Source organism: Staurois parvus, unplaced genomic scaffold (assembly GCF_062004578.1).
Source record: "Staurois parvus isolate SC_StPar_1 unplaced genomic scaffold, SC_StPar_1.0 ptg000652l, whole genome shotgun sequence".
Taxonomy (NCBI): Eukaryota; Metazoa; Chordata; class Amphibia; order Anura; family Ranidae; genus Staurois; species Staurois parvus.
In genome coordinates this window covers 3,466,930-3,486,437 of record NW_028318448.1, presented here as the reverse complement: position 1 = coordinate 3,486,437, position 19,508 = coordinate 3,466,930, and the positions used below count along the sequence as shown (strand labels likewise).

General features: G+C 37.8%; 1 protein-coding gene across 3 annotated transcripts in view; it reads left to right on the top strand.

Moving 5' to 3' along the window:
- The window catches only part of MLIP (muscular LMNA interacting protein), a 335,874-nt gene that overhangs the window by 187,993 nt on the left and 128,373 nt on the right, over positions 1-19,508 (top strand). For 2 of the 3 annotated variants that reach the window (XM_089694146.1, XM_089694145.1), the window contains exons 4-7: positions 2,836-4,215; positions 7,236-7,307; positions 19,281-19,346; positions 19,418-19,504. In XM_089694146.1, the coding sequence (XP_089550272.1) occupies positions 2,836-4,215; positions 7,236-7,307; positions 19,281-19,346; positions 19,418-19,504 (1,605 nt within the window). The remainder of the gene's footprint in view (positions 1-2,835; positions 4,216-7,235; positions 7,308-19,280; positions 19,347-19,417; positions 19,505-19,508) is intronic. The other variant, XM_089694147.1, reaches the window with a different exon arrangement.

Below are 19,508 nucleotides of genomic sequence, written 5' to 3'. Positions count from 1 at the left end.
TGAAAAGATGAATGAAAAGAAGGAGAAGAATGAAAAGATGAAAAGAAGAAGAAGAAGAAGGAAAAGAAGAAGAAGAAGAATGAAAAGAAGAAGAAGAAGAATGAAAAGAAGAAGAAGAAGCAGAAGAATGAAAAGAAGAAGAAGCAGAATGAAAAAAAGAATGAAAAGAAGAAGAAGCAGAAGAATGAAAAGAAGAAGAAGCAGAAGAATGAAAAGAAGAAGAAGCAGAATGAAAAAAAGAATGAAAAGAAGAAGAAGAAGGAAAAGAAGAAGAAGAAGAAGAATGAAAAGAAGAAGAAGAAGAAGAATGAAAAGAAGAATGAAAAGAAGAATGAAAAGAAGAATGAAAAGAAGAAGAAGAAGAATGAAAAGAAGAAGAAGAAGAATGAAAAGAAGAATGAAAAGAAGAAGAAGAATGAAAAGAAGAAGAAGAAGAAGAAGAATGAAAAGAAGAAGAATGAAAAGAAGAAGAAGAATGAAAAGAAGAAGAATTCCAGTACAGCAAAAAGTGTATCTGCAGAGAGCTCCGCTATTTCTGACAGTTCTCTGACAGTTCCTTCACATTTACAGCGGTTGAAACATTGTATCTATTTATTTCCGAATAAAAACATCTGTATCCTAAATGGAAACAAATAGATACAATGTTTCAACCGCTGTAAATGAACTGTCAGAACTGTCAGAGAACTGTCAGAAATAGCGGAGCTCTCTGCAGTGACACTTTTTGCCGGCTGTTTGGGGAAAATTCAATTCGTGCACCCGAAGTTTGCTAAAATTCGGATTCGGTGCGAATCGAATTTTTCCTAATATTCGAAACGAATTCCACTTCGCCAAGTTCGATTCGCTCATCTCTAATTATAATACATCTTGGGCTTTTATGACATATTCTTTACATCTTGCTACCATCTTTTTGCCACCTCTATATATCGTATGTCTATCTGAGCCTGTTGACCATATTTATATATTCAGTCTTTTTGTTGTGTTTTTAATGATCAATTCCTGATAAATCCTGTATTATCCATCAGATGTTTTGGATATACTGGGACAGCTGGCATGGTCTAGCACCACGTTGCGGTGAATCACCCTGAACACTCTTGTTTCAAGTTTTCAGAAAAAAGATCACATACCTTGTTAAGCAGATCCAATGAAATGAATGCAATTGTGCATCTTTGAACATTGTAATTATTCTCTAGCAAGTAGTATTTTAATCTTACAATTTCCACATTACTCCAGTTTGCATATATAATTAAGCATTAAAGAAGGAAAGTGGGTATCATTACTCATACTATGTACATGAAAACTTAACTCCAGGAAAACAGCTAAATATACTGATAAAATATGTATACGAGAGCTGTTTTACCTGCCAAAGGATCTGTATTTTTGTTTACTCATTCCTGAAATCAAAACAGCAATAGAAAGTACACTCAGGGGTGTATTTACCACAAGGCAAAGAAGGCACTTGCCTAGGGTGGCATTTTTCAGGGGGGCAGTACCTTCCCCCAGAAGAAGGGATAAAAGAAGGGACATGTGTGCCATGGGAACCAGGTGGGATCCAAGAGAGGCTGTGGGCTGCTTGATGGTGTATGCGGAGCCTGACTCCCGTTTCCAGGGATGTCTGTAGTTTTGAAGATGAGTGTCTTTCTCTCTATCATGAAGGGGTAGTGGAAGGCTCTCCCGAGTGGAGGGCAGGGGTGTTGTTGGTCAGTGTCAGTATCTCTGCAGGAGGGGGAAGGGGAGGTGGTGTTGGTCGGTGTCCGTTGGGACAGACAATTTTTGTGCTGCCTAGGGCAGCACAAAACCTAAATACACCCCTGAGTACACTACGTCTGGAGATTTGACTTTTCTCTACTGATACATTCAACTATGATTTGTCCCTGCACCAGTCTGTGACTGGAGAGTGAAAAAAGAAGAAGCACATTGATGAGTTCATCTCTTTGTCACTCTGCTCTCTTCTCCTATCAAAGTATTTCTGGTGTTATAACAATGCAGCCTGGTTAATTGGCACCTTGTACTGTTTCTCCCTCCCCCAGATTGAGCTCTGTATACAGGGCATTGTAAGGGTCTGATAGAAACTCAAATTCATGTGCTTACATATAGATGCTTTTAGAGATACACTTAATGTTGTTTAATGAACATACTGTATACTTTCATGACTTTGTACCTTTCTATCTGCCTGGATTCTGCTTTAAGGCATATCAAAACCCAAAAACAGAAATGTACTACAATGCAGCTTACCTTTATGATGATATCAATCTCAGATTCCTCCTGCACATAGCTCATGGGACAACAATGAATGTGCCAGCAGACTGAGAGTGATCATCACTTAGGGCCAGAAGCTGAAGCCCAGAAATTATTTTTCATTGCTGAGTGTATTTCTATCTCCTAGAGTTGCTTTTAAGAGATCCCAATATCTATATCTTACAAGATGTTTTCTTTCATATGGGTCTGGGCTATATTTACCCAGGTTGTTAGACCAATTGCAATAGTTAGAAATACTGTATATGTACAAATACTCTATGTTTGGGAGCTGCATCTAGTAACATGTGAGATGCAGATGTACAGTATATGTTGTGTGTGACAACTGATCCTAACCACATTTAGGATCTTTAATTTGTATTAGAAATACTTTTGCACACTTTTTATTTTTACTTGGTTATCATACTAGAAGTCTAGTAGAAAATCAGAAAAGAGGTTAAAATTACATCTGCCATAATTACAGGGATCTTCAAATTCTTTGTAATTATAAATGCCATGCAGGGCAGAAAACGTAATATCACAGAGCTGTAATTAGAATTATGTCAATGGTTGTAATTGTTTCTCTTTTTTTTTTTTCTGTAGCAACATTTGTATCTACCTACCACTGATGTGAACTCATGCAGATTTCAATTAACTAATCTATCACACTCAGCTATGGGAAAATCGAAGTATAAAGGGTGCATGATTCCTTCTGTGCCTGTGAATATAAATGAAAGGATGGAAGATGTTAACATATTTCCTGAACCACTGCTATCACAACAAACAAATTATTTTAATGTTTCAACCCAGAATGCACAACCACTGCAATCTGTGACTTCACAAATGCAACGGCAAAACCCTGCACCTGGTAAATGTATAAGGTCTAATGCAATGTCACCACTGCCTATAAAAATTATTAAGCACCCTTTATGTCGAAGCCCTAGCCCACTTACCTCTCAATATTTTGGATCATCTTCAACCATATGTAGCATGAATGACTCGCCATCTCCAGTTCCAAGACCTGAAGCTACATCTCGGCTTTCATATTTAACATCTTTGCTAAAATTAAAAAAAACAGCACATGATACAACTGTTTCCCCTGGTCCAAGTCAATATCATTCTGGGGTTAGTTCAACCTCACATTTCTACAAGACTGCAGAAACTTCAAGCCCACCAAGAAAATCACAATCTTGTTTTGCGCTTACTTTTCCAAAAGACTTTAAAAATTCAGATGTCCAAGGGAAAAAAGAAAAAGAAAATCTACCAATATCAGATATTTTACATACTAATTCCTCATTCCATTCAAGGTCTCTTAGAAGTCTTTCTCCAGAGTCAATACCATTAAAATCATCTTCAGGGTCATTTTGTTCTCGAAAAGGGGTTGTGTCACCATTGTTAGAGTTGCCTCCCCAGTCAAATACAGTATTAAACTCTAGCAGAGAAAATATCTCACCTCTAAATGAAAAACCACCATTAAACAGACAGTCTTACACACCTTTAAAAAAATATTCTGTTCTGGGCAAATCAAGAAGAGTTACATTATTTCCACCTCCTTTACCTTTTCACCAATCAGTCTCAAATGCTACTAGTCAAAAACAAAATGTAAAGCCATATGTAAAAAGATATATGCCACTCAAAAGCAATTTAAGGACATCCTTTAGCTTGAGTGAGAATTTAGATCAGAACCGTGCAAGATCTACTTCGCCCATGGAAATCACAGAAAGCTGCAGGGTTCCTCCATCATATCCCAACGCTTATCAGCTATTTAATGAACATGCAGATTCAGAATTTGATATGTCCCCATCATTACTTTCAAGCTACACACACCATTTTGATAGTTCTGAAGAGTTATCAAGGAACTACAGTCCAATGTGCACATCTCCTGCTTACATTTTGGGATCACCAAGATTCAATTTGTCAAGATCCTGTGAACTGCAGTCAGCAAATTCATTATCTCAAAGCTCTGACCAGGAAAATAGACAGGTATATTGTGCATATTGACTTCATCTTGCATGTATAGTAAATTCTATTTTTAATAGCAGGCTTTGTGTTGTGTTAAAATTACTACTACTATTATTTATCACGAATAAGGCTTACTAGTATTATGTGATTTCCTGGACCTTGTCCACATATTCACATTTTTTTGCTATTTAGTATGAAGGCCACTGCTTTTAACCCATTTGCTCTTTAGCATAAGGTAGGTTCTTTAGTTCAAAGCACACCTTCTTTTATGTGATAGGTACTGTTCTTCTCCACAATTCTGGTATCCAATAGGAGAGGTGGTTCTCTTTGTCCTTTTGCTTTGTTTATACCATCAAGTTTATTAGGCTGCCAAATGTAATGACCCCTCACATGGGTAACCAGCCTGATGAGGGTGGTTACAGTTAAGTGACTGTGCTATGGATGCCAAGCAAGAAGGTAAATGGAAAATGTTGAATTTATTAATATGATACAGCAAAAAAATCAGCACAATAGTAAATAAAACTATGAAAACAACATTGAAGCAAGGTACATAATATATACAAAAGCAACTAAATACTAAAAGGCAAACTAACAGCAAAGGATCTGTGAAAATTAGAGTATACAAGATAACAACAAAACAGGATTAGGGTTCAGGACTTTGTTTGGAAGACACAAGGATGCAGGATTCATAAAAAAGAGGTAAGAGCATAGACTTAAGCAGGTTATGGACTAAATAGCAAAATCCTGAGATACATGACAGAAGAATACTGTGATAAAATGTCTTACACCAATCATGTTCAAGGGGCAGTAATGACCAAAGGAGAACCCCTATTGGTCAGCACACCCAGCAAGTATAGCTAGTAGTTGTAAAATTCAAATGGATATTTTCTGCATTTTTAAAGACATTTCATCACTCAACCAAGGGGCTTCCTCACATCAATAAGGAAAATATAGCCCAGTATTTATAGCCACAATAGTCCAAATACTATACTGTCATTAAATGTGTGACAACAGATGTTGATTGTCCAAGAACATAGCAAGAGGTATAAAAAGTTTGTGAAACCTCACAGTTATAACTAACATAAATTGGTCAAATGGAAAGGGGTCATTAAATAGTATTACCCAAGGTAGGTCTTGTTTTTCAGTTGAAGGAACTCTTTTTTAAAAATTGTATTTTAAAAGGAAAAAAAGGAAGGAGCTCTGCAAACAGGAGTGAATTGACTTACTGCCAACTTACTTACAGTTTACTTACAGTGAATATACTTACTGTCAGTAACAATCTAATCTGGGCTTCTAATCTGCATGATAGAGTTCAAAACTGCTAACTCTAAACATGTATGTATGTATGAATGTATCCATGTATCTATCTATCTATCTCTCTATCTCTCTATCTCTTTGTCAAATAGCCAGCAATTTATTTTAACTATGTGCAGAATGTGCTGTACATCCACATCCTACATATTCAGTAATGAATGTGTACAAAAAACAGCAGGAAATGATTTGTTTATCTAAAACGACAGATTACCATACAAAAGAGGCTTATGCAGATCCACTACAGAAACAATAAAATATTTTTTATTCTGTAAACAATTCTCAAATTCACCACATATGTGGCAACTGATAAAAAGCATGGTTGTTTTGCAAAACCTTAGGGGAAACCCAACAATATGAATGCATTTCTACAGTTTATAGATCATTGTTGTAATATATTTTGTCATAAAAAGTAAAAAGATACAGTGGAGTTGATTTACTAAATCTGGAGAATGCAAAATCTGGTGCAGTTGTGCATGGAAGCCAATCTGCTTCTAACTTCAGCTTGTTCAGTTAAGACAAACAAATTGGAAGATGATTGGTTTCTATGGAGAGCTGCACCAGATTTTACACTCTTCAGGTTTAGTAAATCAACTCCACTTTGTAGGATGAAATTAAAGAGTACCTTAACCCAAAAGCAAAAATTTAATATACTGCATCTTACTAGTCTCTAGGTAGTGGCTGCATTAGTTTTTTTTCCTGTTTTCTCCCTAACTTTTACCTGGTGTTCCAAGTAACACACTTCTTGCTCTAGGGTGACAAACCTCACTCAATTCGCTGTATCTATCAGAATCAGCATTGTAACCCCAGGCTGCTATCCTGATTAGGACTACATACACATCATCCTCTCTTCATTTTATACAACTGTATAGGAGGTAGGGGAATATGTTGCTTACAAAAGGTAGTTTGAAAGGAAAATAAAATTAAATTTATGCAGGTACCATTACATTGCGCTTTTGGCCGGATCAAAAAGTATTTTCTGTACTTCTAAAAAATGTAAAGGTAATGCAGCCACCACCACAAGGAGTGGTAATCTGCAGTTTACAGATACGTTAAAGGTATTATACAGTCCTTGCAAAACAAATGCAAGAGTTTATTTAGCTAGTCCAACTATTAGTGAGCATATACAACAATCAGAATTCATCTTACTGTATTTATGTAATTTAACAGATGAATCCTGATTGTTAACTGTTGATAATTACCTGTTTATATCATCAGTGCTATTTGATTTATTTAACAACATTTAAGGTCTAAAATGTACAGGATGATACATTTTCAACTTTTTAATTTAAGTTTAAAAAGAAAAAAAAAGGCAAGGCTGAATGATTTAGGACCATGGCCAGTACGAAAGGAGTTATTCCCATAACTACATTATATCTCATATTATCAAGCAAAATACCACAGTTAAAAATTGCTGACTGTCCAGTTAAATAAAAATCAGCAAATTACACATTTAAATAATAATGTGTTATGGTGCTTGGTGATGTGAAGTATTTATTGTAATAAAGTAATATGAGGACACTGAAGTGACTAACTGGAATCAATGTTCGTTATGTACAATTGAAAGAAATGTTTTTACATTATCGTATTGTAATCTTTATACATCAAGACTTCAAGTGCAATGATGGAAATGCTCAGCAACTACATTGTGGGGTAAAACTTAATGCAATATAAAAGCAAATGTACAAGGGTAGAACAATAAAATAACCTATCACATTTGTTTCTTTTAGTCATACAAGATCAAGTCAAGTTACAAATCTTTTGCTGCAATTCCTACAAATACATTACTTCGAGACCAAAAGGTTAGTGAGAGCATCAAATCATAGGGTAGCATATATTTTATATATGTATTTTGTCAATTTATTTCACATATTTGTAATGCAGACATGTATATCTTTTATCATAATGCCCATTATATGTTCAGAGGTGGGTGGGCATCTAAGAATGTTAAAGACTGTTTCCATATCTAACATATGAAAAAAATGTACCTCATCTCATCCACCCATCAGAAATGGTGCAATTAGCCCAACACCAAATTATTTAATACAAACAAAAGAAGAAAGAAACAAAGTGTGGCTGTACTCATGGGGTTATATTAACCACTTGCTCTCCACAGGATTAACCCCCCTTCCTGACCAGGCCATTTTTTGCAATACAGCACTGCATTACTTTAACTGACAAGTGTGCAGTATTGCAATGCTGCACCCAAATGAAATTTAGGTCCTTTTTTCCTACAAATAGAATTTTCTTTCAGTGGTATGATAGCCTGTGCATTTTTTATTTTTTGCGCTATAAACAAAAAAGACCAACAAATTTGAGAAAAAAGCAATATTTGTGAGTTTTTGCTCTTAAACATGTCCAGTAAAAAACTGTAAAAAATCTATTTTTGTCATAAATTTAGGCCAAAATGTATTCTGCTACCTGTCTTTGCTAAAAAAAATCCCAATACGTGTAAATTAATTGTTTTACATATAAGTTATAGCATTTACAAATTGCGGTATAGATACTGGAATTTTTTTTATACTAGCAATGGTGGCGATCAGTGACTTATAGCAGGACTGAAAGACTGAGGTGGACATTCTGACACTGGGAGGAACTGACTTGGTGTCATTGACAACAATACAGTGATCAGTGCTAATAAAAAGCACTGATACTGTATTAATGACACTGGGCAGGAAGGGTTAACATCTGGGGCAATCAAAGGGTTAACTGTGTGATGTTTCACTATGTTGGCTGTGTGTGTGCCTCACTGTAAGCACACTGCTTTCAATGGCTCTGCTATGCATACAAAACAGTGTGCAGGAGCTGACAAAGGAGAGATCTGTGTTGTTTATGCACAGGTCTCTTCCCAGTCGGAGATACTCGACGATCACTTGGTGCCACCAAGTAATCAATGGCCGGGACCCTGTGATTGACAGCCGAGACGTGAATGGCACATGCCCCCTACCTGGAACTGCAAACTCACATATATACACTGTATAGTACGTGATTTTGTGCAGTTGTGCTGCCCTGTAGCAGTATTTCTGCTACAGGGCAGCGCGGAACTAGTTAAATAAACCGTTATACAGACTTTCACTATTTAATAGATCATCAGAAATCCAAAATATATACATTCATTTTACACAAATAAGCCATTTTCATACCATGCCACAGCAATATTAAAAAAGACAGACCCGTATTATTAACAGACGTACCCTGCTGCATTCAGGTGCATATAAAATGGCCACTGAGGATATAAAAACACTCAGCTTGCTATTATGTAACAATCATAATGGCTGCAGATGTCCACAATGTGGGAAAAGGAAAACGTTTACATCATCAGAAGAAAGGTTGAGTGGGTTATCAACTTGATAGATTTGTTTTAATCAACACCGCTGCTCTGTTCTAAAGAAGGGACTTTATTATTGTCTGTCTCAATCAGGATCAGGATTTTGAGGTATATAAGTGCATCAGACCATTTTTGCAGAATATACAGGTAAAGAAAAAGGGAAAAAGAGGGATGTTGAGGAATTTACAATTGAGGAAAGGTCTGACAGTTGTTGATGTTTTTAAACTTAGATGCATTGTTGGAGGATCTTCAGGAGGAGGATTTTGAGTGAGTGGAAGATTTGCTTGAACTCCCCCTTCATACAGGTCTTAAACCCAATTCAACTACAATATCCCCTTTATCAGTGGGTAGACATATATTTCTCTTTATGGAGGTGGTAGAAAAATATCCACATGACTTAGATTGGGCCTCATTGGCACAGGACAGCATAACCCTATGTGACCAATAGGCTTTATGGGAATTACATGAAGCAAATGATAATTTTACAAAGATGAGTGATAACCTGGGAGATGTGGTCCTGAAAGAAGTCATGAGATAAGTAAATTATGCAATTTATGCTTGGACAAAAATTCACAGGTCTCTCCTCCCTCTTTCCTGCAATAGCGGATAAACTAAATTGAAATGGGGATACTGAAATGGAATTTTGAATGAAAAAGAGTTAACGTTTTTATGAATTGAAATGTATAACAAGCTCAAGTTTTATTCAATCCCTAATATATAGTTCATACTAATTTGATCAAGGCTGATTATATTGGGGACCAATGGAAAAAAATGTTAACTAGGATGCAAAATTCCAAACTTTTCTGGTAAGATTAAAATTGTACACCCAGGTCCACAAGCAAGTTTTGATTAAATTACAAGTGGGAAATATCGAAGGAGAGCTATTATTAGAGGATTGAGATGTATAGTAATTGCCATTTATTTGGACTGTAGGCTTGTAAAGTAAATTTGGAGAGGTGTTACCCAAATAATTTTGCGCATAATGAATTTGTATTGGATGTGCTAGGACTTCATCTTGGGGTTTGCCTCTTAGTGTTTTGAAAAAAAAGAGAATAGTTAGCTTTGGCCACATAAACATTACATTTGATCAATTATGCCTATTATATGTGAGCAATGTTATGCAGAGAACAGTTCCAACATTTTATCAAGTAATAAAGTAAATCACAATCACTACTTGTTGAGCTACATGTCTTTTTTCAAACCTGACTATTTAACAATGGGTTCAGGGATATATTTTGTATTAAATTGAAGCCCTATGTTGACCGGTTGGTATCATCCCTAATTTAAGTAAAAGTTTCCTTTAAGAAGGGAGGTGTGGAACAAAAAGGGGTTCATATAAAACCAGCATAAGTGGATGGTTGTTAGGTGTTCAGCACACATCTTGATGAAAACATCTGAGGTGAAACGTGTCTATGTGATTTAGAACGAACATGCCTGGCAGCCTGCTTGTTATGCAGGCTAGATGAAGGTCTTACAAAGCCATGAGAGTGTTATTTGGGATGCACTGTATTGGATAATCCTGAGCAGTGATTTCAAACACGCTTAGTGAAATTAAGTCCCTGATGAATGATTACTTATGCTGTGAAAAGGATGTGACTTCAGGAGAGAGAAGTAGTACTTTGAAGTCGGTATGAGCTTTCCTTACAGCACTTTATACGGCAATTTTATATGTATCACTGAGTGGAATTGCTTTCAGTTAGAAAACTCTTATTCCCCACTTAATGGCAATTTTTCATGGGACAGGTTGTGTGCAATATTAATCCAATTTTAAGTGAAGGATATTTGGCCAATTTTAAATTTAGAATACCGTATATACTCGAGTATAAGCCGACCCGAATATAAGCAGAGGTACCTAATTTTACCACATAAAACTGGGAAAAACTATTGACTCGAGTATAAGCCCCATCATTAGTAACAGTGGGAGGAATAGTGCCCCATCATTGGCGTCAGTGGGAGGAATAGTGCCCCATAATTGGTATCAGTGGGAGGAATAGTGCCCCATCATTGGTGTCAGTGGGAGGAATAGTGCCCCATCATTGGTATCAGTGGGAGGAATAGTGCCCCATCATTGGTGTCAGTAGGAGGAATAGTGCCCTATCATTGGTGTCAGTGGGAGGAATAGTGCCCCATCATTGGTATCACTGGGAGGAATAGTGCCCCATCGTTGGTGTCAGTGGGAGGAATAATGCCCCATCATTAGTATCAGTGGGAGGAATAGTGCCCCATCATTGGTGTCAGTGGGAGGAATAGTGCCCCATCGTTGGTGTCAGTGGGAGGAATAATGCCCCATCATTAGTATCAGTGACACCAATGATGCGGCACTATTCCTCCCACTGACCCCAATGACACTTGCTGACCCCTGTTGCAGTATGGTGCTGCTGCAGCCAACATATGTGGTTGCAGCAGCACCTCTGCACTGCACACTTACCGGCTTTTCCCTCACTCGATTTTCGTGGGTCCGCTCGGCTCCGCCTCCTTGCCCGTGATTGGCCGCCTGTGTACCTTTCCTGAGCTACAGTTCTGGCGGCCAATCACCGGTGAGGAGGTGGAGCCGAGCGGCAGGAGTGAGGGAGTGGCCGGAGTGACGGAAGGAGCAGCGCTTCCTGGATGGATCATCGTGGGAGCCAGGTAAGAGACAGCAGCCCTCTGCCCACCCCTGTACGCGCCCCCCTTGACAAAGCCTCGCGCCCCCCCCATCCGCAGACGTTGACTCAAGTATAAGCCGAGGGGGCCGTTTTTCAGCACAAAAAATGTGCCGAAAAACTCGGCTTATACTCGAGTATATACGGTATTTGTTTTTTCCGAGGACTTACTTCTTGAAGTGCAAGCAATTACGTGGCTGAGCAATGTAGGATGAAATCAATTAGCAGCCATCAACAACTATGAGGTGTCTGTTTATGGTTTAATGCACATAGCCTTTTGGAGTTTGTGAAATATTATCCTATCTAGATCTACCGTACATTATATTAGAGCCAATTGCAAATGTTAAATACAATCCATAAGGGAATTGTGCAATATTACTCAACTGGATATATTCACAAGTGGCTGAGTAACATTATGATGAAGTTATAAAGTAACTGCTCATAATTGTTTACTGACATCTTGCTTATTTGCACATACACATTGTAAGTTCTTTAGATTGTGCATCAAAGAGGTTGCTGTAACAACTTAAAGGTAGTTTACTAACTGCATGACGTGATGAATTAAAACCTCACGTTTCAGTGCATACAAATTCATGTAAATCGACCAGCAGTTCTAGCAGTTCTAGACAAAGTAGGCACAGGCCTATGGGCTCCCCATCGTTTAAGGGTCCCACGACAAAGGATCAAATTAATATCAATTTGATCTTGAAAGAAAAATGACAATGAAGCTTTCTTAAATTGTTCACAAAAGATAGAAAAAAATTAATCAACTCAAAGAAACAAAAACTTTACATTAAAGACTTTATAGAGAAAATACTGTATTCATGTAATGTACCCAATGACAACTTAAAGTACATAAACCACAGACATGAGGTTCACATTACAATTTGTGTCATCTCAAGCTCATCTTCTTTCAGCTGTCAGTTTGTAAAAAAATCTGGTACAACCTACTGTATGTAAGTGTATTTTTAGTGAAACCTATGTACATGATGGTCATCTGCATCTAGTGACTGATGTGCACACTACTTAGTTCAATGTTATCCCACTACAATGCACACACAAGAAATCTCCAGAAACCTGCGGGGGGGGGGGGGGCAAGGTTTTGACTGCCTAGGGGCCTCTTCAGAGTTTTACCTGCACTGTCATCCAGTTTTGATCTTTAGCAGTATTTGTGAATGTGAATGCATACTTGTGAATTGTTCTACTTAGAGAATACAGAGACTGGCTTGTTAAAATAGTTTTAAAATGTGTTGCCTAACAACAAGTTAAATGTTTCACATCTACAGTGGCAATTTCATATGGATCTGAATGTAGTGGGGCCCAACCATAAATAAATCAGAGGTGTCATTTTTAATTTTGCTGTGAACTTTATGGGGAAAGAGATTATTCATATGGAATTTTTGTACAAACTAAGGTATATATGATTAATCTTTTAATAAATCTCTGGGAGTGCTGGCACCATGTGTTTTCCTACCTTTGTATTTTTACTGTTTCAATATCTTTTCTCTTTTCCATCTAAGAATTTACACAGAAACTAAGCATATTGTTATAGTTTTTGGTTACATTGTTTTACACAGCATGTTAGTGTGGCATGTGCCATCTCATTTTTCCTAATATAATCACTAACAATTCAACAATTATATTATAAGCAGATGGCTGTGAGAACTAACTGTGTCTTGGGTAATTCTCTGCGGAGCAAGATCATGAATGAATGAATATTTGCATGAAGTTCATGCTTTGAGTACAAAATATTATAAAGATGCAGAGATTAGTTACCAGACAATGGATCAGTACAATTTATGTTCCTCGCTTAGTCAGGCCTTACATAATACATTTTTTCATTCAACCAGGAGTTTGAATGAAAAAAGAGTGCGCCATTTGAGGATTATGTTCTCATTGCAGGAAGCCTTCCCTTCTGTCAGAACACAATGATCAGTGTTACTGGCTATAGCCAGCAGCACTGAACTTTCAGAAAAAAAATGACAGGGTGGTTGTACAGAAGTCGATTGATAGATCATCTTCTGCACAACCTTGGTGCTCATACATGGATTGAAATTCGACAAATTTTAAACCATGTACAGCCGGTTTAGTATCTGTTGAGGTAAGATATCAGCCTACAGAGTACAATGTTTAAGATAAGTCAAATGGATTATAGACTTGCATTGTGAGAGACAGCAGTAAAGCATAAGCCATGTATAGCAATGCATATCAGAAAGTAAAACAGGCATACTGTATGTAATTAGCAACTATGGTTGCCTATGTACATATATATATATATATATATATATATATATATATATATATATATATATGTATATATTGTATGTGTATATATATATAATAATTTTTTTTTTTTTTTGATCACACACTGTTGGCTGATGACTGAGCTGAAAAGGGCTAGGCCAAGGAATACCCCATACAATGACTGCAGGCCGGAAGGCTACACAATTTCTATTAGTTCTGAAGAGAAGGTTCTATGTTTTCTGTTTGTAAGAAACCTATTTTTCATATGGCTTACTTGCTGATATCGTTGCCCTGTACCCTTGCTATTTGATGTTCATCTTACAATAGAGACAATGGGAAGAATTCTAAAGAGTTGGGCAAGCATGCTAAGTATCTGGATAAAATTCAGGGACACTAAGAAGGTATGCCGTGGTCCCCATCTTAGGTGAAATGAAAAGTAGGCATCTTTGGCTCCATGCACATGTACAGATGGCAGTATTTTTTCTAGGTAGAAACACAAAAAATGTCCCCTAAGCTGTGCTCATACACACATTGTTAAAATATGCAGACTTGTGACATGTAAATGCTGCAGATATAATTAAATATTATCTACTGATAAAACAATTTAGTCTTTAGTCCTTCTGTGTAAACCATCGGTTCCAGCTGAAATGGTGAGACTATGTCAATATTTGTTAGCTGTAGTAATTTTTTTATGCTATTTATCACATCTGAAATGCCGAGCTTTTGAAAATTCATTGAATACATTAGAAATATACAGTAGATTGATAATTTGCTCAGCTTGTACAAGGCAAAAAATGGCACAATACCCCTTGATTACTACGATTCTCAGATCTATTAAATGTTCCAACCAAGTCATGTAGAACTCCAACCTACAAAACGAAAACATTTTTGGTTGCATAATCAGTAAAATAATTTATTTCATATTAGCTGTTAAAGCAGTTTTACTGAATAGTAGCAAATGTTAAATTATTAGTTTTCCCAGTTTTAATAATGCCAAGAAAATTCACCTGAACTGCCCTACCTCAAGGGAGCTTAACTAAATCTAATTCAAACTAACAATAGCTTGCATTCTACAGAAACAACCCATTGATATTTAACCTCCCTGGCGGTATGATTATTTCAGATTTTTGGTGCTGAAAGCGGTACCATTATTTTGCATGGAAATATGTAGTTTTTTTAAATAATCATAAAAAATAATAATATAATAATAATACATTTAATTCAATAATATAATTAAACCAAAAACACTGAAATGTGAAATATAGCGCCAAGTTCGCACATCACTGAGCAAAGTCGCAAAATTGTTTTCAGTGTCTGATGACGAATTTCTCCACGAATCATTATCACTCAATTCTGCAAGTGGTTCTGATTTACTATCGCAGTTCTCTAGCCGGTCTAAACCCGCTTTTGACCTAAAGGGACGCTTTTTGGACGCCATGGACTTTTCTCAGTTTCCAGGCAGAAAGAACAGTCAAAATGCAGACAGGGGACAGGACAAAGCACTCGGGACAAAATGTATGGAAATGGTTTGAAACAGCAATGTTTTACTATGTAAAAGTTGTTTAGAAAAAAATGACATTTTTTAAAATTTTCAAATTTCCCGACGCCGGCGGCGCCCGTACGTCCCGACGTCACAGGGACCGGAACACAGAAGCCGGATGCCGGCATCGGCCGGAGGAGATGGCCGGGGACACTGCAGGGGACACATCGCGGGAGCGAAGGACAAGGTAAGCTCTGCAGGGACTCCCTATGCAGCGCCGCATGGTAAGCCCAAGTGTAGCTCGGGGTTACCGCTTTTGGCACTGAAACTTTACCCCGAGCTACACTCGGGAATACCGCCAGGGAGGTTAATGAATGAAACTTTCAAGCAGACATAAAGGGAAAATATGGTGTCCACTTTGCTAGGGAAATTTGTTCCAAAGCTTAATGAATGTGGTGAACTTTCACTTTGCAAAGAATATCTAAACACATGAGAGGTAAATTTAAACAAGTAGCATTTTTGCTTGCACGTAATCGGATAAGGAAAGTCAGCAGAACTTCATCTCATTCACTGATCTCTAGGGCAAATTCCTTTGAAAAATTCAACTTCATATGCAAAATGAACATCCTATTTGCCTTTTGAAAATTAACCCAAAATATAAAAATTAGATAGCTCTTAGCACACTTTTCAGGGAAGGTAAGAACCTATCAACTTTCAATTAAATATATCAGCACCAATGGAGATTCGTGGCCCTTCACTTTCTCCAACAAAGATTAAAGCATACAGCATTTATCAATTGGGTCTTATACTTTTTTTTCTTTCAATTCCACTTTCTTCCTACTAATATTTATAAAACCCTTTCCAGCGATACAGATAATGCTATCCACATATAAAATGAGCTGTATGTGGGTAATCTGTTGCTCTATTTACAAAGTCATATCATTAAATGAGATGAGACATTTTCCACCGTGTCCAGCATTCACCGAGCAAATGCAAAGTATTCCTTAAATGGCACCCATGCCAGTGGTCAACCTCGTGTTCACAATGCAGCCGTGCAGCCACTCAGCACAGTGTCTATTACAGTAATTTCCAGCTTCTAGAGGATCTCACAGGTATGGTAAATGCATACTTGTCCACACTGGACCAATGTCGATATATAAAATACCCATACCTAGAGATTTTTTTTCAACCACATTTCAGTGTATACAGCATTTTCTGAAACCAGAGACAATAGAGAATATAATTGATCTAGCTAAATTTTTTAATGTTGCTAAATATATGTGGATTTATTTATGAAATGCATATTTTCAGGAAAAAATACACTATGATGAGTTTTAGTGCAAACAAACACAATATTGTACTAATTTTATGGTAAAATATAAAATATTGGATTGAGTCAAGAAAATAGATGCCCAACATGTCAAGGCTTATAATTTTGCAACCCTGTGGAATCGCACAAGGCTAACACTTTAAAAGCCTTTAAAGGTTATCAGTTTAAAGTTAACCATGAATTATGGCCCTAGAATAATTACTCCAATGTTCATGATGATTCCTCACATATGTGGGACAATTGATATTTGCATACAAGAGCTCGCCCTGTGCTGTAGTATGTGTAGGCGTTTAGGGGTTTCATTCTATTTTTCACACTTTTTACGCTGGACCAATGTAACTTTGTAAAAATATCCATACCTGCGATTCATCTTTAACACTTAATCCATCCTCCCAACACTTCTGTTGCTCTCTTTGCCCTGTACTGGGTTACCTCTTGTAGCAAGCATGCAAGTCACACTCTAAAATCATGCAAATTATAAAATAATCCTAGTATCAGTAGAAATTTTTTCTGAATATACTGTGTATATATAAATATATACATACACACAAGGGGCATATATACATGAGGGGCATTCAAGTCAAACTGGGACTTTTAACTTTACAGGTATAAAAAGGGATGCTAGCTTGGCGGTACTGCATGCAGTAGTAAGTGGCAAGTGTGCCCTATTACTGATAGGTGGCGCATATGTCGCAGGCTAGCCCAGAGACCGTTAATCAAGATGGCAGACAACAGTGTTAGTGCATGCATGGAACAGCATGTGGTGATGAGGTTTCTTATGAACAAAGGCGTAAAACCTGTGGATATCTACAGAAGACTTCAAGCACAGTACGGTGATGAGACGCTCGGACTCAGTAAGACATTCGATTGGTGTAAAAGTTTCAAAGGTGGCTGTATGTTCATCAGTGGCGATCCTGGCAGTGGTGGTTCCCAGCCCACAGCAGTCATTCCTGTAAACATTCAGTGTTGGAACGCCGGATCCTGGATAATCATTGTATAAGCTGTCGTGAAATTGCACAAGAGATGATTATTTTTTGTGAAAACGGTGAACTCAATGATGAAGTGAAGCAGGCTGTCCTAGGACGGTCAATGCGTACTTACAAATCTTTCTATGCCAAAGCATTCCAGGCATTAGTTAAATGCTGGGATAAGTGTATAGCAGGGGAGTATATATATAAAATCATGTAAATTATGTCCTTAACCTCCGCAACATCTCCAAAAAACTCCCCTAACTAATGATACCATAAAGCTCCTAGTCCACTTTTGGTCATATTTCGCCTCTACTACTGCAACTCCCTCCTCATTGGCTTACCTTTATATAGGCTATCCACCCTTCAGTCCATCATGGATCCTGCTGCCAGACTCATCTGTCTTACCAACCACTGAGTGTCTGCTACTCCTCTCTGCCGATCCCTCCACTGGCTTTCGGTCACCCAATGAATTAAAGCAGAGTTCCATACCCCCCACCCAAAAAATTAAAAGTCAGCAGCTACAAATACTGTAGCTGCTGACTTTTAATATTAGGGCACTTACCTGTCCAAGGATCCTGCGGTGTTCTCACCCCGAGCTGAATCTTCAATTGGCTGTCAGGTGCTGGCCCCACCATCTTGACTAAGGGAAACCAGCAGTGAAACCTTCCTACTGTACATGCTCAAAGCACTCTGCACTTCGTGAATGGGCCACAGTCCTCTGGAACCTGTGGAATGTCCCAGAGGTATAAGGGGGCCTCGATCTTCTGGGTCAGTTTGCCGCGGTGAACTGAGCCAGAAGTGGGAGTGGGTACCTGTCAAAAGCAGGTACCTGCTCCCCCTTGCCCCCCAAAAGGTGCCGAATGTGGCAGTGGAGGGGGCAGGAGGCAGATAAGTGGAGCTTCCACTCATGGCTGAAACTGCTCTTCCAATTCAAAATACTAATAATGACTTACAAAGCTATCCACAACTCTGTCCCCAGCTACATTACTAACCTAGCCTCAAAATACCAATCAAATCATTCTCTATGTCCTCTCAAAACCTCCTGCTCTCTAGCTCGCTTGTCACCTCCTCCCATGCTTGCCTCCAGGATTTCTCCTTAGCCTCTCCCATCTTCTGGAATTTCCTACTCCAATCTATCTGACTATCTCCTACTCCTCTCTGTCCACTTTTAGGCAATCCCTTCTCTTCAGAGAGGCCTACCCTTCCCGAAATCAAACAATTGTACGTTTATTTTCTCCATCAGCTCATCCCCCACAGTTATTAACTTTTGTGTCTCTTGACCCTCCCTCTTATTTATTTATTTCAGGTACTTATATAGCGCTATTGATTTATACAATGCTTTACATATATATTGTACATTCTCATCAGTCCCTAATGCTCAAGGAGTGTACAATCTAAAGTCCCAAACTTACATTCATATACTAGGGCCAATTTAGATAGGATCCAATTAACCTACCAGCATGTCTTTGGAGTGTGGGAGGAAACCCACGCAGGCAAAGGGAGAACATGCAAACTCCAGGCAGGTGGTGCTGTGATTGGGAATCAAACCAACGACTCTAGTACTGCCAGACAGAAGTGCTAACCATTTAGCCACTGTGCCGCCTCTCTTAGATTTGAATTTGTCATTGTACTATCTGCCCTTATGTAGTAAAGTGCTGTGTAAAATGTTGGCGCTATAGAAATTCTGAATAATAATAATCATAATAATAAGGATTGAAAATATAGATTTATTATATGCAAACCTGCTGTATTTTGTCCTCATAGAAAATTATTGTTTTAGGCGATTGATAAACCTGATATAAATACAACTACTGCAAGTAAAGAAAACCTGGATCCACATCAAGAGGTAAAGTAGTATTTATTTTTGGTCCCCATCCTAAGCAAGTCCCAACATTAAATATTAATTTATGTTTTTAGATGTGTTCTCCTGCATTACTTAGGCAACAAACTGAGGAGATATGTGCCGCAATTGATGAGGTGCTTCATGATGACCCTCTGCCCGTGGTAA